We start from the raw sequence: 20,849 nt of genomic DNA, 5'->3' as shown, positions 1-20,849 counted from the left end.
ACACTCGCCGCGCACGCCATCTCTATTGTTTTGGTAGAGTGTGGTGACGGCTTCCGCGTCTTGGGGGAATGAAGTCCCGCCTCTCGGTGTGTGATTGGACCGATGTGGGTAAAATCGTGAAATGATAGGCTGCGAGGATCTGTCCAGACAGTTCTTCTTTTGAACAGAAAGGAGGAGTGTCTGGCAGGCCAGGCAAGAAAAATTGGTCACCGGTCAGTCTTAACAGATGAGTATTTCCAAAACTTATGATCCTCCTGTAATATCTTGGAGGGAATTTCTAGATTATTTGTTCAACTGACTTTGTAGAGTAGCTTGACTTAAAGTGGACATATTGTGCATGATTGAGATTGAGGTTTACAAACATTATTTTGGGGACATGAGTCTAATGTCTAAGTGCAAGCAAAAGACAGGAGAGAGAGAGTGGACTTGAAAAAAAATAAAACTGGCATGGGGAGCCCTCTGCAGGCGACAGTAGGTAAGACATTAATACAAAATTCACTTTCAGCCAACAGCATGCCAGCAAATGGCACTGTGATTAACATGGCTTGAGTGCAAACCTGCCCGGGTCTGGTGATGGATTATGGGCTTAAAAAAATCTAAAGAAGAGTTTTGTGTTCCGTCTGTTCGGCAACAAAATCCAGGAAATACAGATCAGACCATTTCAGAAGTAGAAGAAGAACTGACCAAAGTGACCAATATAACTCAAGTCTACATGAGTAAAGTGAAGTGCAACTTCAGATACGTTTTTTGACATGGAAACAACATTATAACAGGGTTAAAAGCTCAAACATGATATTTTACATGATATGTTTTCTTTAAAGGCCTCTTCAGACTAACTGAGAGAGACACTTCAATACAAAGATGTCAATTTATAATACCAGCAAAAGTATTGATGGGTAGTGGAAGCCCTTTGTTCATGTATTTACTGAGTCCAGCGTCTCTTTCGTCCCCAAGGCTGAACTTGGACCTCATGGATTTCTGGACGCGGTATCCTGGGTCCAGACATGGGAGGATCTCAATACTTTAATAAAAAAAAAGAAGGGGGAAATCACTTTATATTTATAACTCACTGAGCATGCCGTGCGTCTTTATAGTTGCCGTTTCAGAACTCGTACAGAAAGATTAAAATGTGTGACAACTTTATGCAAGGATCACAACTTTTACAAAATCCTATTAATGTATTAGCGTATTTGAGTATATATCACCCAGAGATTTATAGTTTAGTACAAAATAGACCGTCTCACCTTTGGACATCTTTGTAAACACGGCGACCATCTCTGTCCAGGGTCACAGTGAACGAGCGGCTTTCTAATGATCTAATCTTTATATTGTTTGTCCGAATTTTGGACTCCTAAAAAAAATAAAAGTTAATTGGGTCTCTCAAGCAACTGAAAGTATAAACTGCTGCATTTTGACGTACCACAGTGTTGCTTTTACTTTTACTTGCTGTTGCATTAAAAACCAGCGCCAAACAGTTCAGATCTATAGGAGCAAAATTAACATGTAAGGTTTGTATGCAAATAAACGTCTATAATACAATATATTGACCGCCACTGTAAACATACTAACTAAAATACAGGCTCTACAGTACCATCGGCTTCGCTTGAGGGAATGGCACAGATCTGAGCGCCCATCATTCTCACAGAAAGTCCATTGTCAGTATCACGGCCACTTAAAGTCACCTAAGCATGCAAAAACAAGCATATAAATACATTGTAGGTTGCATGTATGCGTTTCAAACTATCACATTTTAAAAATGTGAAACAGCTATATTTGGGCAATGGTTGTATGGTGTTGGTAAAATTATGATGTATATATATATATATATAATAAAGCATATGATAAAAGTGTGTAAATAGTAGTTACCTTTTTATAATTCATTGACACCATTGCCCCACACATGTCGCTTGAGGTCTTCTTCTGTTTTTCTATGTGAGTGAGAAAATATGGAGTTTACTGGATTACACAAACCAGTAGCAGAGTGAGAAAGATACGGTATATATTTGTGCAATCGTGTACCTTTCAGAGATGCTGAGATGTGCCTGAAGTCAGGAAACTCCAGTTCCAGATGAGTGAGAAACACGTCCTCTGCTGGGTCCTTTGTCATGGATGTGAAGATGACCTTTACAAAGTAGATGTTGAAGTAGACAGGCTGTTGCCCCAGTCGAACATAATAGGAAATGATGTCAGATATGAAGGGATCCTTTGTTGGTCCTGAGTTTGCCTGTTGCTGCAATAGACAGGATAAAGCACATTTTCACTTCATTACAGTCATAGATAAAAAATATATTTCCAGATGATAAAGTTGGCATGTCAGAAAACAATTATACAAAAATACATTGTTACACTGTTACATTGATGTGTTTTTTCATCAGATAACTATGAATATGAAATTACCATCTTTGCGAGTTTGGTGATTGTGGATCCTAAATTCTTTACATTAGAGTTATACCAAGGATCCACCTCGCCCAAGTAAGACCCGAGAGTGCAGGGATTCCCCTTCAGTGGGTTTAAGTTTTCCTGTATAGAAGGAACAAAATATGAACCCCAGCATTATTGCATGGCAGAGGCATGTCACGCCACATTTTAGAAACACACAAAAGTACGGACAGGAACATTAATTGTAATATTTTTATGTACATTTTAACATCTTTTTCCTCATAATAATGATCAGACTCACTGACTTGTTTAAACAACTTCAAATGATGAAATCCGGTTGTGGTTTTCACTTCACTTTTTCAGAGGAAGCTGGCTTACCTTGACAGGAGAGTGATGTGATTTGCAGGGACTGATAGGGATGTAATAAAACTGTAGGTTCACTTTCATGGTGAGAAAAAGTCGTCGAGCTTCCCTTTTCCTGCAATGACACAACCCACTAACTGAAAAGTTTAAGAACATGTCAGGAATCGTAAAGGTATAATTCTACGTTCCTTGATCAGGATCAGCTTATTTATCTTAATTTATAACATTTTACCATTACCTATTTTTGTACATTATTATTATGAAATTATTATTGTGCATTACCTGTAAAAGTAGTAGGTCTTAGCCAGGCGGCCCAGTACCCTGTCGTCTCCCATGGCAACAATTCTCGCAGTGAAGTATCTCTGTTGTTTGGGGAAGGAGTTGTGCATTGTGTGGCTTCCCGCTCGTCTTTGCAGAGTAGCTGCTCTATGACCTCCTCTTCCACTGCTCAGCCCATCCCCTGTCAGACAGGTGTGCTCCTCGAGAGAGTCTTGCATCAGAGCCACGCCATCCTTCGCTGTGGGCCGTAGCCTTATGCAGCCTTTTCGGAACAGCTTTCCTGAGTCCTGATCACTGGGACAATACATATTATGTTTGATTTTAAGTTTCCTATTTGTGTTTGTTTTGTTGGCATTAAAAAAGATGCTGACAGTTGACAGAGGTTAGACCGAGTTCGTAACAAAGTGTCTTTCTATACACATCTCTCAGATGAGACATTTTGATACTAATGATGATCAGTTTTGCAAGTTAGTACTGCTGCGACTGAATGCAATTTCAAAGCAGGGCTGGTTTCCAAATCCAGTGGCATGGCAAAAATACATATATATATATTTGAGAGATGCCAGTTGCTGTTGTCTTGCCTTTCACAGCAGTGTAGTAGCAAAAGAGATTTTCAATGCGTTGATTTAATAAAGAAATCAATTAATCTATAATTAGCCCGATGAGAATGCTTCAGGGGAAATCAAACCTCCATGAAACAGAACCAGACGGACTTTCTCTGACCAGTCAGGTGAGATGATAATGGCAAGGCAAGTTTGTTCATAGAGCAAAATTCATCTACAAGGCTATTCAAAGATAACAAGGCGGCAGATAAAATCAATCCATAACACAAATATAATAATTAATTCACTACATTATGTCATATGCACAGCTGAACAAACAGTTTCAAGCCTGGATTTGAACATAGATATGAGGCCTGTCTCACACCTTCTGTTGGTCTCACCGTGTTTAGTATTGACTCTGGGCACCAGCAGGAACCTCTGTCGGAGGTTCTCAGAGCCCAGGACGGTTCATATGGCTTTACCAGGTTAAAGAGCGGAAGACTCGCAAATTAGAGCGGTTATGGCGCAATTCGCGCACTGAACAATCTCTTAGATATTGGAACAAATGCCTACTCGCATATAAGCAAGCCATGAGGAAAGCAAAAACAAACTACTACTCTTCATTAATTGAAGCAAATAAAAACAACCATAGGTTTCTCTTCAGTACTGTGGCCCGGCTAACAAACAGTCACAGCGCAGTAGAACCTTCAATCCCTAATACCCTTAGCTGCGATGACTTCCTTAAATTCTTTAATGATAAAATCAAAACCATTAGAGATAAAATAAACGATAAGCTTCCCTCATCTTATCCTGATCTAAACCTAGTTGAGTCATTGACTCCATCAGAAGTCTTAGACAGGTTTATAACTGTAGATGAGGCTGAGGTATCATCAATCATTATGTCCTCAAAACCTTCAACTTGTCTTCTAGATCCAATTCCAATTAAACTCCTTAAAGAAATTACTCCTGAAATCTCAGATACCATATTGAAAATAATTAACTCGTCTTTAGAAAACGGTTATGTGCCAAAGTCCTTTAAATACGCTGTTATCAAACCACTTTTGAAAAAACCTAGTCTTGATCCTGACATTTTAGCCAACTATAGGCCCATATCTAATCTCCCTTTCATCTCAAAAGTCCTTGAAAAAGTAGTGGCTAAGCAGCTTTGCAGTCACCTATGGGACAATAACTTATTTGAAAAATTTCAGTCAGGGTACAGAAGTTATCATAGCACAGAGACCGCCTTACTTCAATCCTAGTTTTGTTAGACCTTAGCGCAGCCTTTGACACAATCGATCACAATATTCTCCTGCAGAGGTTAGAATGTGACGTAGGCATCAGGGGAACAGCCCTCTCCTGGTTTAAATCTTATTTATCTGACAGGCAACAATTCGTTAATGTAAACCAAAAGTCTTCACCGTGTTCCAAAGTGTGCTATGGGGTGCCACAAGGTTCAGTGCTCGGGCCAATTTTATTTATACTATACATTCTTCCATTAGGTAACATAATCCGAAATCACAATATAAATTTTCACTGTTATGCGGACGACACACAGCTGTATTTATCAATAAAACCAGGTCAGACAGATAAATTAGAAACACTTAGCTCCTGCGTAAAAGCCATAAAGACATGGATGACAGCAAATTACCTCCTTCTTAACCCGGACAAAACCGAGGTTATTATATTAGGCCCTCAAAAACTGAGAGAGTCTTTATCTCAACAGATCATCTCCCTGGATAATATTAGCATATCAACGAGCACAACAGTAAAAAACCTCGGAGTTCTGTTTGACCAAGACCTCTCTTTTAAAACACATATAAACCAGGCTTGTAAAATAGCGTTCTTTCACCTGCGCAACATTACTAAAATACGAAATATCCTAACTAAGAGCGATGCAGAAAAACGTATTCACGCATTTGTCTCTTCAAGGCTGGATTACTGCAACAGCCTGCTGGCAGCGTGCCCTAAAAGCTCCCTGAAAAGTCTTCAATTAGTTCAAAACGCAGCTGCTAGATTGTTAACCCGGACAAAGAGAAGAGAACACATTACACCTGTGCTAAAGTCTCTCCATTGGCTTCCTGTTGAGTTTAGAATAAAATTTAAAATCCTGCTCCTCACATTTAAATCCATAAAGGGTTTAGCTCCGCTTTATCTCCAAGACGCTGTCATTCCATATCAGCCAACCAGAGCTCTCCGCTCTCAAAACTCAGGGCAACTAGTAATTCCTCGAGTCTCCAAAATTACTGTAGGAGGCAGAGCCTTTAGCTACCAAGCTCCGGTTTTGTGGAATAAACTCCCAGCCCACGTTAAAGAAGCAGACACAGTCCCTATATTTAAGACTAGGCTCAAAACGTACCTCTTCGAATTAGCTTATAATCAGGTCAGTTAGGTAAAGCTCTAACCCACAGCCTGAAGTAAAGCTGCCTCAGGAGAAACACTGCTGTGGGAAGTACGGTCCACTGAGCGCTATCCTCTTCTTCTTACTGCAGACTTTGTTTTATCATGATACAATACTTAATTTATCTGTAGTCTGTTCATCACTATTCATATGGTGTCTCCTGTCCCACTCCCCCTCGGGAGTGCCTGTCTAGATCGAATGGAGGAACCTGGGTGAACGGAGGAACTGGCATTCTGGAATCCGAGGACTGGACAGTCTGTGATCTTGGCCCGTCTGCTGAGGGATCCTTCGGCCCTGGGTCTCTATAGCCTGTCCGTCCATGGGAGTGGATCTCTCCTTCTGTGGTTCTCCCCAAGGTTTCTCTTTTCTCCTGCCGGGTTTTTGAGTTTTTCCTTGCCGTACTGGAGAGTCTAAGGACGGGGGACGCCCACGCCGCTCATCGCTACCTTATTATATTTGCCTGGATTCACCTGAACTTTTAATTGTCATATTTATTGCTGTGTTTTATTGCCTTGATGTTTGTTGCAGCCCTTTGAGGCGACTTCTGTTGTGATATTGGGCTATACAAAACCATTAAACTTGAAACTTGAAAGATGTACTTTGGTGCGAGACCACGAAGAGACTTAAGCTGTTTTAAAGTCTATTCTTCAGCACTGGACTAATATGGCTGTATTTCTTGGTTCTAGCCAGGACTCAAGCAGCAGAGTTCTGAATATACTGCAGCTGCCTTAAACACATTAGTCTAATACACTCTAGATTGTATTCACAGCTAAAACAAACCTTTCCATTACAATAAAGGCCATGTATTTCTTGATATGTGCAAAGACTTTGATGTATAATACTATTAACATTGACATAATCTCATGTGTTCCAGCCATTGTGCTTGTGTGCGGTAGTCGGCATGAATACATAAATGAATCGTACGTCATGAGTGGGCGTGTTGTGGGTGCGGTGTGGTGGAGACTATATGGGTGGGCTTTCCAGTGCAGGTGTGAGAATGACTGGGTGAGCACACAGTTTTTGACCGTGTTTGCCATGTCCATTGATATAGTTATTTGTTGTTAACTAATGAACATTTGGAGTACGCGCGTCAACTCTAACTACACCCCATTAGTCAGAACAAAATATAAAAGCTGTTCTTGACAATAATAATATAGTACTGATGTTATCTGTTTTTCTAGACATATTATTGGTTAAAATGAATCAATAAGATAAAGTCGGTGATGTGCATGACTGCTACTGAACTGCTAAAATATCAGAACATCGGAAGTACCTTTTCCCTTGTTCACATGTTGCACTGAAAGCCTCCCCGTCTATTAGCTGATCAGCGCTAGGAGGGAGGTCTCTTTCGATGCCGCTGTCACTGGACAAAACAGAGAAGCGTGCCTCTGAGGGCATCTCAATCGGTGACTCTCCAAGCTCAAAATCCACCTGGTCCTGGTCCTGGTCCTGGCTCATGGAGAACTCGTCTGACACGGAACTGGATCGAAACCACTTGGACAGCTCTCGCCCTGTCACACAAGTTTGCACAAGATGATTTACAAATGAGGCAAAGAAAATGCAAAACAAAGCTCACTGTATCTCGACATCAGCTGCTTTTCTGCTGCTTCTTCATGGGGCCTCATAACTAATGAACATAAAGAACTCTGTATGAGGCTAAGAGCAATCATGCTATCGCTGGATGTAATGGCTTAAACATGGGACTGAAGGCTACATGTGTTCACAGAAATGGTGATTTCATTCAATAATTGTGCATTCACTTATGTCGCCTGCCTCTTAGCTCTAAACTGATTTGTCTCTTTCACGACAGAGATTAGCTGGAACCTCGGTGAAAGATGTCATACGTACATATATCCAGCTCTTCTGTCCACTGGTAAAAGCTAATTTCAGGGTTGGGCAGAGGACAGTCACGCAGGGCTCCGCTGGACGAAGGTTCTGCAATAAACACAAATCTAAATAAAGGAAGGAAGAGGCTCTCAAACTAAATAACTACAGTATTTACATACGCCGCATTAAAGTCACACACCTGGATCTGATCCACATTTAAATAATAATAAATAAAATATATATACAGAAAGAATTCACGATCAGCAATTAATTTTGTTGATGTTGTGTTAGTATATAACAATGACAGCAAAGGCAAACACGACGGGTATTCTGATTGTATGTTTAGAACAGTGAGTGAGACCAAGCGGAGCATGAATAAAATGTATTTATTACTTGAAAAAATGTTAGTAAGCCACTTGAGGCTTGCTAACATTATGGCAAATTGTAGACTTTTCATTGATGTTGGGATAAAGACCTACAACATACTTGACTTATCCATGGCTGTAACATAAACATACATTTAGTTATGGCTGACAAGAGGGTATGATTTTACATTCAAATCAGAGCATTACAGCAGCAGTGAGTGACTCCATTACCAAAAACACTACAAAAACACTACCATTACTAATAACCCACCTGTGTCTGAGACTATCTCCTGATACAGTTGTAGCAAGCGGCTTCTCGGGGTTACGCTCGCCTGTGCACATTGCTCAAACACCGCCAACACTTCCTGAAAGTAGTGCTCGACATCATGGCCCATGTCCTGTCCCAACACACGCATCACAAGTTAATGTACAGGAAGACATGCATGGGGGAGAAAGGTGATGGGTCAGTGTGGGCTGTGTCTTTTTGCTCTGTCCCACCGAGATGGGACTTCTGACTGAGGGCCAGAGGACCACAGACTTTCATAGAGGATGTCTCATACAGCACGTGCGTTTCATCTCAAGCAGACAGTGAGTCTGAACATGCAAAGCTTTGACAAAAAGTAGAGGAAGCCTTTAAACAAAAAACTAAGCAACCACCTGCTATGTTGATTTAGAAAGGAAAGGCTTCGATGGGGTTCCTGTGATAGCATGGTTCTACTACAAACAAATCAATGTGCAGTAGAAATACAAAATGATTAGACATGAATGATGACCTCTGCAAATTCACAATGTCCTATATAACATTATGTGGACCTAGTATTTAATCAGCAGTGTTTGGGGGTAGCATATTACAAATGTAACGAGTTACAAAAATATATGACTTTTTTTCAGTAACTAAGGAATACACCAGAGAATGGGGAAAGAGAAGGAAACGGAAATCTCTGATTGTACTTTTGCTCGGTGGCATTATTACTACTTTCAGTTTATATTTTGCCAAAAGTAACTCAAACTCGTAGTGTAACTCAGCTACATTTTTGAAACAGTAATATGTAATGTAATGTATGTAATATGTATGTGTACATATTACATTTTTAAAGCTGTAATCACTAATATAGAATGTATTACAAGTACAGAACACTGTGGGATCTGAATACAAACCTTAATTAGTCAATTATACATTTTATAAATAACGAAATACATAAATAAAAATAACTTCCATATCATATAGAATGCAGGTGTGGAAGAAGGAATGCCATAATGTAAAACATGTAATTTTTTTATTTAACCAGGATAGTCTCACTGAGATTAAGAATCTCTTTTTCAGGGGAGTCCTGGCCCCAGAGGGGAATCTATTGTACATGTTTTTTAGTGGTAGGGGAAACTGGAGTACCCGGAGGAAACCTACGCAGGCACGGGGAGAACATGCAAACTCCACACAGAAAGGCCCCGTCCAGGTGGGAATCGAACCCGGGACCTTCTTGCTGTGAGGCGTGAGCGCTAATCGCTGCGCCACCGTGCAGTGGCGAAATACAAAAAATACACAAACCTTGAGAGCCCGGGCCAGCCTGGTCCCATCGCACTGCTCTGGGCTTAAGCTGGCCTGTAGAGCGTGTTGGACCACACTGCACATGTGGTCTAAAGGAGTGATGAACCCACCGGAGGTCGACGCCAAAACAGACGCCTCAATGTCGGCACCCACAACTTTGCTTAATGAACTGGAGAAAACAGCTGGGTCCGCCAACACAAAAACCCTGCAGACATCAAGAAAAGGTAAAAAAAAGTACAATCAAACGTAGACATTTAATTTGTGAGTGCACTGACCGCTCCTGGAAGGGATAGTGATCATTTTTTAATCTTTGTTCAGCAATGACCATCCTCTGATAAGCAAGACCTGTAAAAGCACAAAAACTATTTCAATATGTGTGTAAGAGGTGTTGATGTCAAATAACTGATGCTGCGAAAGAACACAAACTCATTACTAAAGATCGATTAAACCAGATCAGAACCAGTCGTTTCTTGCTGCTTTGATAAAATGTTAACAACCCCCTCAACTAGTAAAGGCATGGAAACCTGAGTGTTGACGGGGAAAACAAGACAGACTACGTAAAATATTCATTAGTATGTTTACGACACACTATTATGCATTTGTAAAGCTTTGGTCAATGCCTAATTCATTGTTTGTATACTGTATATGCAATTTTACAAAGCGCTTGGTTATTCTTAGAGTATGACTTGAATATATGACCTGGAATTGAGTGTTCCTTCTTGATTTGCCTGGTGTAGCTCAGGCCAATTGTGCTGTAGGGCTGTGGGTAGGTCAGGAGTCTTTTGCAGAAGCCGTAAACCCGCTTGTAGAGTTCATCTGGAATGTAGGCAGTCTGGAATATTGCACACACACACAAAATTCAGCACCAATGTCGGAAAGGAAATTATTATGCAGCATTTACGGTCAGTAAAAGCAATCCGGTAACTTAGGTAATTCAGAAAACATCCTTGTTGCTAACAATAGAACCACATACGACTTTGAACTAACACAGAATGAAGATGTTCCTCTACCTGAATCAGGGCGTACATAAGCGTGTGTAGAAGAGGGATTATGTTTTTGCGACAGTCCCATCTTTCAGCCTGCAGACAAAATACATAGTTTTTTAGTTTAGGGGACAATTCCAAATGCGAATAAGTTAGTCAGTACAATGTAAAGAAAAACATAATTATATAATTTATAAGTAATAAACTGAAAACACATACATGCAAACAGCCAGGAACAAAAAGGGGTGAAAGTGACAATCCTTTTGAATTGTCTTTAATATTGATTTAGGGTAGTTGGATGTTGTTGTTGTTGTCATTTTTTATATCTGTGCAAAAGCAATGTCTAAAATAAGCTTTTTAATCAGTAAATTATTATTTCAGATCATTCACTTTATTATTTATATAGTCCCAATCAAGAGTTCATAATCGGCAAAAATTCACAATTTTCATGGTTGGATCTTAACAAGGTTCAAAATAGAACTCCAAAATGCAAGAATTGGAAGAGAGACATAACGTTTTTTGAGTAAACCTTTTATTGAAACCAACCATTAAGCTGAAATAGTCTGTTTTGCAGCTGATCAAACGTTTAGGACCACATGCCTTTAAAAGGCCAAATCTGTGCAAAAATGTAGATTCAGTGTCATTTTCTGTCAGGTTTTCACACTATCATGACGTCCTGATGGCTTTCCAGACACTCCTCCTTTCTGTTCAAAAGAAGAACCGTCTGGGCGTCTGCTCGCAGCCTATCATTTCACGATTTGACCCACATCGGTCCAATCATGCACCAAGAAACGGAAGCCGTCACCTGTCACCACCACGCACTCTTCCCAAACATTAAAGATGGCGGCGCGGCAACCGATACACTGTTTTCTTCTGCTCTTTGGTCTGTTTTAAATAATTTGTAAAAAATTAAAATCCCTAAAACCGGAGCAAGAAACGGCTTCCTGCTGTTGCTGCGACGTATCCAGCGTTGCTCTATTGGTTGATGCCGTCTGTCAATCACGCCCACCGGGAAATCGTTTCGATCATGCTTGCTCCCAGACTATATGTCTTTGAAATATCTATGAAAAAGCATGCAAGATTGTTTCCGATGTTACTGGCATCACAAGCAGAACCATCTGACATGTTTTCTATGCGCCACAGTGGAGGGGGCGTCATAATGATCTGGGTGCTTTTTCTTTCAGGTGGTGCAGGGCGTCAAACGGCTGCTGACTATGTCCAGATGTCCATCCATCCATTTTCTTCCGCTTTATCCGGGGCCGGGTCGCGGGGGTTCAGATGTTCCAGAGAGAATCTCTCATGACTGAGGCCCTCATCTGTGTAGTAACAACTGGGTTTTTCAACAAGACAATGCTACAGTTCACAATGTCCACAGGACAAAGGACAAAGGAATTGAGAACTTTTGGAGACGGATGGCAAGGGATTTTACAAACTTGGACAATAGTTCCAGACAGTAGATGCCCCTCGAGAGGACATCTTCACTACTTTGAGAAATGCCGCAACAAATGTTTTAAGTGATCAACAATAACGGTGGAGCTACTCATTACTGAGTGAATGCTTGGAACTTTGATAGCTGTTTTGAGGGGGTCTCTGTTTTAGGTGTGGTCTTAACTTTTGATCAACGGCCCATTTCGGTTAAATTGTTGTTTTGCCTCACTCCCTTTTCTTCTTGTTGCACATTGAAGTTCTACTTCCAATGTGAATTTTTGCCATTTTTCAACTGGTCTGATATGGTATGAAACTATGTTTTTTTTAGAGACACAAATGTGATTCACTTTTAAATCAAAGGCTTAACTATCACAGCTGTAAAAACACAATAAAATACAAACATCTGTACCTTTTCCAGCTCCTTAATGAGCACCCACACCAGAGACAGGCTACTGACGGGGTTGTTTTGAACGTTCTTATGAAGTGTCCACCTCAACATCCCTGTACAAAATGAATGTTAAAGAGAAATCACACAAAACATTAGCTTGCAGAATGTGTCAGACTTTATACCATTGCACATCCAAAAAAATAAAATTAAAATTAGCAGCCCTCATGCTGCTGACAGATTGGGTCAATATTAGCAGTCCGGTGTCATCAAATATGCAGCAAACATGGAAACATGAGAAGGAGAAGCGTGTATATTAATGTGGGAAGTACCCTTGCTGTAGCAGTCCTGGGCTGGGGTGCTGTCAGTGTCTTTAGGGAGAATGGCCTGGATTCTACGGTACAACTCTGGCTCTGGAACTGTGGGAGAGCAGCACCCTGGCAATGTAGGACAACCCAGGTTATGAAGCATTTGCCAGACCGATTATGACCTATTTATTAGGTTTGAAATAAACACAGTCTGGAAGTGATAATCCAACCTAAGACTTAGCCATGATTTGAGTTTTATTTTAGGGCTGGCTGAATGAGTGGCATAAACCCTCATCCTTACATTATTGCTTCCTTTGATCCATTATTGTTCAAATATGAACAATATATCTATTATTGTGCGGTCTGTATATAAATAGTTCCAGTGAAAGCACATGATGTGTGAGGGACTACAGCATGTACCTGTTGGGTTCATGTTGTTCACGCTGCTCGTGTTATCCCAGGGAGCAGTGTTGGTCATATCTCACGTGCTTCATTGGTCTGCGCAAGAAACACACAGGGAGGTGCAAATATGAGCAAAGCATGAGGTTTACACCAACTTTTATCTAAAACTGATAAAACCAGCATTTTGAACAATTATTGGAAATGGCCATGACCTTAGTTGAATTGAGCGAAGGGAGGGACTTTAGAAAAAAATCGAAATTTAATATTACTTGCGGTCAATTATACACAATACAATATACAATTACATTTGTAAAACACTTAAACTGACAGACTATCACTTTAATAGTATAATGGCAGTAATGACACTAATTAATTACAACCAACAAACAATTAAACAACAAACAGCTCTCAAAATCCTTGCAAACACAGCATGAAACGTCAAATGCTCTGACGGTCACAGAGAAAGGCAAAATACCAACATCCACTAAATTAGACCTTGTATCATAATCCCAAAAACAACTACAAACTTACAGTGTCTCATGAAGCCGAGAAGTGATACAGTATGTCCTAGTGCACACAAAGCTGACTCTGTAACAAGTCCCTGACAGACTGAGGCTGGAGAGTCACAAGAGAGTGTGAGCAGTCAATCACTGGAAAGAGCAGTTCCTCCTTAGTGACAGAGAAATGCAAGCATTGCGTCATGTATTAATGACTTATTTCCTTTATTTTTGACAGGTTTTCAAAAAGCACAAAGTGAGCAAAAAGAAAGAATTGTTGATCCATTAAGTGCACACAATACTTTCCCATAAATGCACATATGATATGAACCATCAGGAAGATAATTATCATTTTGCTGTAACACATTATGTGGCATTTCCTGGAACTTTTAAAACAAAATATACAATTTTGTGGTAGAGCTTTTTTACACTCATCTAAAATCCACTTGGGTTCACCTCTTGCTACCCGATGCATTTGGGGTCGTGCCACTCATTGTGCTTGTACAATAAGGCTTTAGTTTGACGACTTTAGCCTTGATCCCCTGGAGAAAAAAAACAGCACTTTGAAAAGCAGTCTGCGACTAGCTCAGCAGCCTGTTTGACCACAAGTTTCCGGCATTCGATTCAGTTGTTCTCAGCAACTGTACTCTCTATTTGTCTCTATGAATTTACCAAAATGCATGTAGGTGCACAGCTCACCTGACAATCCTGCTAAATAAATTTACCGCAGACGACAGTACGGCTTTCTGACACTTGAACTCACTCACCAGTTACTGACAAAGACGAGTGATATTTCCTCTATGGCGGATGAGTGGGCAGGTGACACGCTATATTCGGACACTTAAAATTAGACTAGATATAAAGCTGAACAGGAGAAACGTGGCTTTTGTAACAGCTGGACAGAATGCAGTGTGAGCCCAAGCAGAAGTGTAAAACCAATTCCAGTCCTATGCCTGAATAAAATACAAATCACAGTAGGAAAAAGGGATTCAATGTATTTTCTGTATTATTATTTCATGTATTATGTCGCATTAAAATAGAAGAGGTGAATATTAATACCTGACAAAGATACAAACACAGACTTTAAACATGTAGCACTGTCACGCACTCTGGCCTCAGGTTTTCCATAATAAAATTCGTCTGGTATCCAATGCAGTTATTACGCTGAAACAAACTGCTGCTGTATTTTCATATTGTTTAAATACGAAACTCATCAACCATCATTTGGTTTGTGCTGATTATTTTTGAAGACTGATGCAAAAGTTTGTGACAAAGGTTTATTTCATTTATTGATCTCACTAATTCCGCAAAAATCCACATGCTCTACATGTTATACCCCATTGCCAACATCAAAATGATAAAACCTACGCTCAAGTGACTTTTGCACCTTTAGACCCGGTTTAGTCCTGATCATTAAAAAGGTTCCCCTCTGGAGCCAGGACTCCCCTCTTTCCTGGTTAGATAAAGGTTCATAAATAAAGCAATGAATGAATAAACAAACACATATAGTTCAAGTTGTCCTTGGAAAGTCAAATGTGATATGCACTTGGTGCGAAAAGATTGAGAATCACTGATCTGCCTCATGAAAATTGGTGAACACTCATTCCACGCGGTCACTAACATATTCTGTGTGGTCAACTCAGAAGCACCCCTGTGGTCAGCAAATGCACAGGACAATGTGTCCATATAAAGCAGCCTTCAAATCCACACAAGCGCACAGCAGACATCTCAGAAAACAGGAAAGACCAAACACAAGTGTGGAAGTGTGCTCTGAGAGGCGGAGAAGGAAGAGTCCACTGGGGACAGGGGTGGGGGGGGGGTGGGGGGGGCGCGTGTGTGGAAATCCCCGAATGGCCTATGTCAATATCTTTACTGTATTCATTTTTTAAAGATGTGCTCGGCAAGGATGTAACAGGTCACACTAGACGAACAAGTTAGAGATTAGGTTACTGATAGGAAAACACCCATAATTCCCGAAAGCGTCAAGGAAACAGATTTAATAATGGTTAGGTGTGATTTTGATGAAGAGCTTATATTTAAACAACAATAGAAGAAAAGTAATTTATTTTGTGTGAGAATCTTACCACAACAGTGGACATTATCATAACTACAGATTACTTTTTCTACTAGTTGCTCTACAGCCTGAATGAATAGGTGTATGTCTTGTTTTTTGTGTGTGACTGTGACTATATTATAAAATGATCAGTTTATAATTCTCTAACTACTTTCAATTCATTCAAGATGGATGCATCAGAAAGGGGCCAGCTTTAATTCAGTAAGTGGGCCGGTTTATATCAATCACAGCACTTTCCTGTATCAATGTTCAGGACAATATGAGGAAATGCTCTTTGACCACTTAGAGCTTGTTTGTGTGTGAGTGAGACCATTCACAAAAAACTCAGTTCATCAAAGGGGGATTTGGGGCCATGCAGACTCATGCCTTGTGTACGCAGATCAGGGTTAGCAACAATCTGCATGGGGCACAGGAGGGCAGAGGGTCAAATGTAATAGACAAGTTGAAAATATATGTTTTTTAGTCTTGGAGCAGTGTGCTAAATACATCATTCAGAGGAAGACAAATAGGAAGTGGTAGATACAAAGGTCCATCCTGACGAGCTGTGTGTGGTATGATCCAGTGTGGTCTGCGCTGGTGAGAGCCGGCCTATATTTGGTCAGATGTGGAAAACGTACCAAACAGGACTTATCCATTACATTAACAACACTATAAACATACTTAAAGGAATAGGCCACCGTTTTTACATACTAAAATATGTTCTTACCTCACTTTAGACGTGTTAATATATCCCCGTCTGGTCTTTGTCCGTGCGCTCTGTCACGCAAACGGAGCACATACGCAGCCTCTCCCACATGTCATATAGCTCCGAAAAAGCTCACGATAGAAGCTACCAAGCTCTTCCACGTGTTCCCTATTTAAATAAAGTTACGTGAAGTGTTTTCATGCGAAGTATATTTACACAGAAATGTAACATGTCGATTTTATAAGCAAATAAAAAGGGGGACTATATTGTGAGGCGTAATGATACGAGGAGCAAAACGTCCGCGCAGTAACTCCTAAAGGTTATTGACGGAAGTGAGCGGGGGAAGTCTTTAGGAGTTACTGCGCGGACGTTTTGCTCCTCGTATCATTACGCCTCACAATATAGTCCCCCTTTTTATTTGCTTATAAAATCGACATGTTACATTTCTGTGTAAATATACTTCGCATGAAAACACTTCACGTAACTTTATTTAAATAGGGAACACGTGGAAGAGCTTGGTAGCTTCTATCGTGAGCTTTTTCGGAGCTATGTGACATGTGGGAGAGGCTGCGTATGTGCTCCGTTTGCGTGACAGAGCGCACGGACAAAGACCAGACGGGGATATATTAACACGTCTAAAGTGAGGTAAGAACATATTTTAGTATGTAAAAAAGGTGGCCTATTCCTTTAAGGCTGCATGATTTTGGAGAAACTGCAAATCAGATTTTCCCGACAAGTATGAGACAGAAATTAGATTTGCAAATATTCAGCCCTACTTATCGTAGTGTATGTGATAAATAAGAACTGTAGGTCTGAATGTTCTTTATTGTAGCTAGGTAGAGCGGGACTGCATGAGAAATGTTGCTACAAAACATAAAAAGAAAAAATACAACACTGTCTCTAAGCAACAGACATATTGTGTTCAGTAACCACAGTGAGAACTGTGTGAGAACTCAGTGTAAATAGATACAACTAGCCTTGAGATCAAGTACCTCTAAAGCTATTTGCACAGATCTGGTAATAGTGCACTTTGGAACAGAGGATGAAGAAGAAGAAGAGCTTTATTTGTATAGCACCTTTCACAGACATGGTCACAAAGTGCTTTAAATGAGCTCATTTTTACATACACTCCACACCTGTCAAGTTTTGGATCTGAAAATACGGGACATGCGAGCCATCCCACCAGCCCAACCAAGCTCCAAGACAGGTCAAAATGGGACACTTGACAGCTACATAACGTCGCAACAACACTCACGCTTCTGCAGGCGGCATTTCTCGCGAGGCTAGTTACAGAGTTCAGTTTGGAGAGGCAGAAGTGTTTTTATATATTCTGTTATAATATGAGAAATTGAAATTTATGGGATAAAACTAATACGGTAAGACAACGGGAAAGCAGGGCAAAATACGGTAGTTTCCCGGCCAAAACGGGACACTTGACAGCTATACACTGCACGCGGTGGTGGCAAAAGCTCGGTCGCAAATGCACATATCAGCACCAACTGACCTTGCCTGGAAACCAGACTCACCGCTGTACCAGCGATTGAGTCTGTTGACCGAAGCACCAACTCCATTTCCAAAGCTGAACATACGCAAGCAAACAGGAAGTGGAGTAAACCAATCAGCGAAGGGCAGGTGTCTGCCGTTGATGCGGCGATATTAGAGGGTTTGTGTTGAAATTCGCACAGGATTATGAATGACGAAACTCACCTATTGTCGATGTATTTTGGTAATTCATTGGGAATCATCTTTCTCTCTCTTCCATGCGCCATCCATAGATTGAAAAAAAGGGACAAACGAGGAGATGGTGAAGACTGTTGTGGAGCGGAGGGAGCTGCAGGAGGAGGAGGATGAAGGAGGTGGAGCTGAACAGTCCAGGACACCACGCTCTGGGATGGGGACAAGCCCAGGAGGCGGCGCTCCATTTCAGAGGATCAGAGGAGACAGAGGGCAGCCAGCCAGTTTCTACCAGGTGCGACTGTTTCCCCGTCCTCCAAGGTCATGTGGGTCAGGTTGACACACAGGGGCAGCACGGCGCAGTCGCAGCAGCTCAGGACTGACACCTGAACACTATTTCGTTGTGCACTTGTACAATGACAATAAAGCACTTACTTACTTATTGAGGGGACTTCTGTGTCCCGTGTGTGACGCGACTCGCGAACAACGCGTGACCGCAACTAAACGAATCTGATTGCGCGGGCTCGTTTCAGGTTGGCTGATGCCGCCAATGAGGGCATGAGTAACAGACCGATATCCCTCTGTATAAAAAAATATAGAGGGGTATCATTCTGGTTTCACCAGGCTACCTCTGACCACCATCATTCAATCATGCACACATGTAATTCATTCTGGCCTATTGTACATTTAGAAATAAATATGGTTTATATTGCATTCACAAGAACTGGGGGTGAAATTGATTGACTGCATGTCTAAATAACTTTTTTAAATGAAACATTTTTCCATTTATGTAATAATTTACTTTTAAAGCAGTAGTAAGCAACTCATGCCCCTAGAGGCCATACGCGCCACTGCAGGTGTTACAGTGCTGAGATTCTTCTTCTTGATTCCATTAGTGTGTATTGGGGCCTCCGGGTCGGAGCAGGGAAAGTTGCAAGAGTAGTTTCCTGGCCAGAGACACCAGAGTGCGATAAAAGACTCCCAATCCTCCCATTAACACCTAGCCTGGCTAACGCCAGACTAAAATCACAAGTGATATTTAGTCTGGGGACCACCAATTCATTTTCTCGTAGGAGAGGTGTGGTTTCCGATCGTCCATAGCCGTTTATTGGGCGCTACGAATGTCTACCATGCGTCTGCACGTAGCCACAGCCAATCGTATCATCGTATGAGATGACGTATGACGCACCCGCTGTAAACTTTTGAGCTAAGCTATTTAATACCCTCGCGTCTGCTGCTGTCATGTTGGATCCGTAAACACCCCCAGAGGAACTAAGAAAATAATTTATTAAGCTAAACAAGTTACTTAAGGAACCACAAGGACCACAAGACCAAGTATTTTTGTAAACCAACACTGAAGACAAAATTGAAAAATAATCACTAGAAGTGCTTTAAAGTTAAAACTATATGTAATTTCAAACCGTTTATTTCAAAAATTAACCCAACACTATCTAGAGCCATCTGATCAAATTAAGACACGAGTTACAGTAATGGAAGCCTGCGGACAGAACAGGATTCCCCTGCAGAGTAAACCAGAGCACTGCACACTTACATCCACAAACAATAAAGATCCAACAAGCATAAAAAAGAGCTGTAAATAAACATGGAAATTAAAAGCCTCAATGTTGCATTGTCTTTTCAAGCTGTATTTTGGTCGTGTAATGTGTGATCTTTTTTACATCAAAAACATGTGAAAAGGTTAGGTTTGTTAGTTCAGATAAGATGTTGCATAGTTATAGGGCATTATTGTTGCATAGTTATAGGGCATTATTGTGTTTCTTTTCTTTTGTAACAACTTGGAACGTGAAATTGCTCAAATAAACTAAACTAAACTAAACTAAACTAAAACTAAACTAAACTATAGTGAAACCAGTCGCACTTAACCTAAGGTGAACATTTGATGTCATTCAGATTAGTCAGACGCAGTAGACGTAATTTAAGCATTTTAGATAATAAACTACTGCATAACAAAGCCTACATACAGTATAAATGTGTCTGTCATCATCATTGTCATATGAGACTAAATCAGAGTGTCCAGAAGCATGCACTTGCTGTCAGGAAGCGCGCATGACTGGAGGAAGTCCAGTGGCTTTTGTAGAGTTTGAGGGAGGTCCGCGATCAGATCAACCGCTGATGTCAAGCGGCAGGAAAAAATAAAGCTGGTTGGGTCATGTAACATATGAATAACATGAAGTAGGCTAACCATGCTGTGCATCATCCACTAACCACATCAATGAAGAACTGCAAAATGCAAAATCTCAACAAGCGCTTGTTGTTGAAACTTCACTGAGAATAACTTTTAAGTGCAAAACCTTCAGCTCAAGAACACGACTTACAACATAATCCTCCCGCGGGAACTTTTGCAAACAATTATACAAACATTTTAGTGCATGTTTTGTTTTTCTTACCAGACGGTGTACAGTGAAGACCAGAATACACGTCTCTCTCTCTCTCTCTCTCTCTGTGTGTGTCTTGTGTAGTGACACATTTAACTCGATCTGTTCATGGACCACGCCTCCACGCGCAGCGACCAATAAAAGATTAGAGACTTTTAACCAATGAAAGTTATCATGTTAAAGATAGCCGTGTATATTATATCTTTGGCCACTTAAGCATTAGCAGACTTTATAGAACAAGAACGCCTGGGGGAAAGCACTGTCTGCAGACTGCATAATAATATAATAATATCAATGCAATGATATAGGCCAAATCAC

General features: G+C 40.7%; 1 protein-coding gene across 1 annotated transcript; it reads right to left on the bottom strand.

Annotated features, from left to right (window-relative positions):
- Nucleotides 1–780: 780 nt before the first annotated feature.
- pik3r6 (phosphoinositide-3-kinase regulatory subunit 6) lies at nucleotides 781–20,586 on the bottom strand. The gene is made up of 20 exons (XM_079554330.1): nucleotides 20,544–20,586; nucleotides 13,224–13,301; nucleotides 12,828–12,932; nucleotides 12,520–12,611; nucleotides 10,710–10,778; nucleotides 10,399–10,531; nucleotides 9,975–10,044; nucleotides 9,700–9,904; nucleotides 8,425–8,551; nucleotides 7,810–7,896; nucleotides 7,235–7,472; nucleotides 3,025–3,315; nucleotides 2,758–2,857; nucleotides 2,398–2,520; nucleotides 2,020–2,230; nucleotides 1,867–1,928; nucleotides 1,592–1,682; nucleotides 1,421–1,482; nucleotides 1,245–1,351; nucleotides 781–1,021 (listed from the first exon to the last, which is right to left on the bottom strand). The coding sequence occupies exons 2-20, from the start codon at nucleotides 13,279–13,281 to the stop codon at nucleotides 865–867; spliced, it is 2,388 nt and encodes a 795-aa protein (XP_079410456.1). The 5' UTR covers nucleotides 13,282–13,301; nucleotides 20,544–20,586; the 3' UTR covers nucleotides 781–864.
- Nucleotides 20,587–20,849: the final 263 nt, after the last annotated feature.

Source organism: Gobius niger (genome assembly GCF_951799975.1).
Source record: "Gobius niger genome assembly, chromosome: 3".
Taxonomy (NCBI): domain Eukaryota; kingdom Metazoa; phylum Chordata; class Actinopteri; order Gobiiformes; family Gobiidae; genus Gobius; species Gobius niger.
Note: the sequence above shows the minus strand (reverse complement) of the source record. Positions and strands in the feature narration are given on the sequence as shown.

Coding starts and splice junctions, on each gene's coding strand:
- pik3r6 (XM_079554330.1), bottom strand. CDS start 13,281: ATGACCAACACTGCTCCCTGGGATAACACGAGCAGCGTGAACAACATG. Junction 12,612..12,827: donor CCAGGACTGCTACAGCAAGG/GTACTTCCCACA, acceptor CATTTTGTACAG/GGATGTTGAGGTGGACACTT. Junction 2,521..2,757: donor CACATCACTCTCCTGTCAAG/GTAAGCCAGCTT, acceptor CCTTCTATACAG/GAAAACTTAAACCCACTGAA.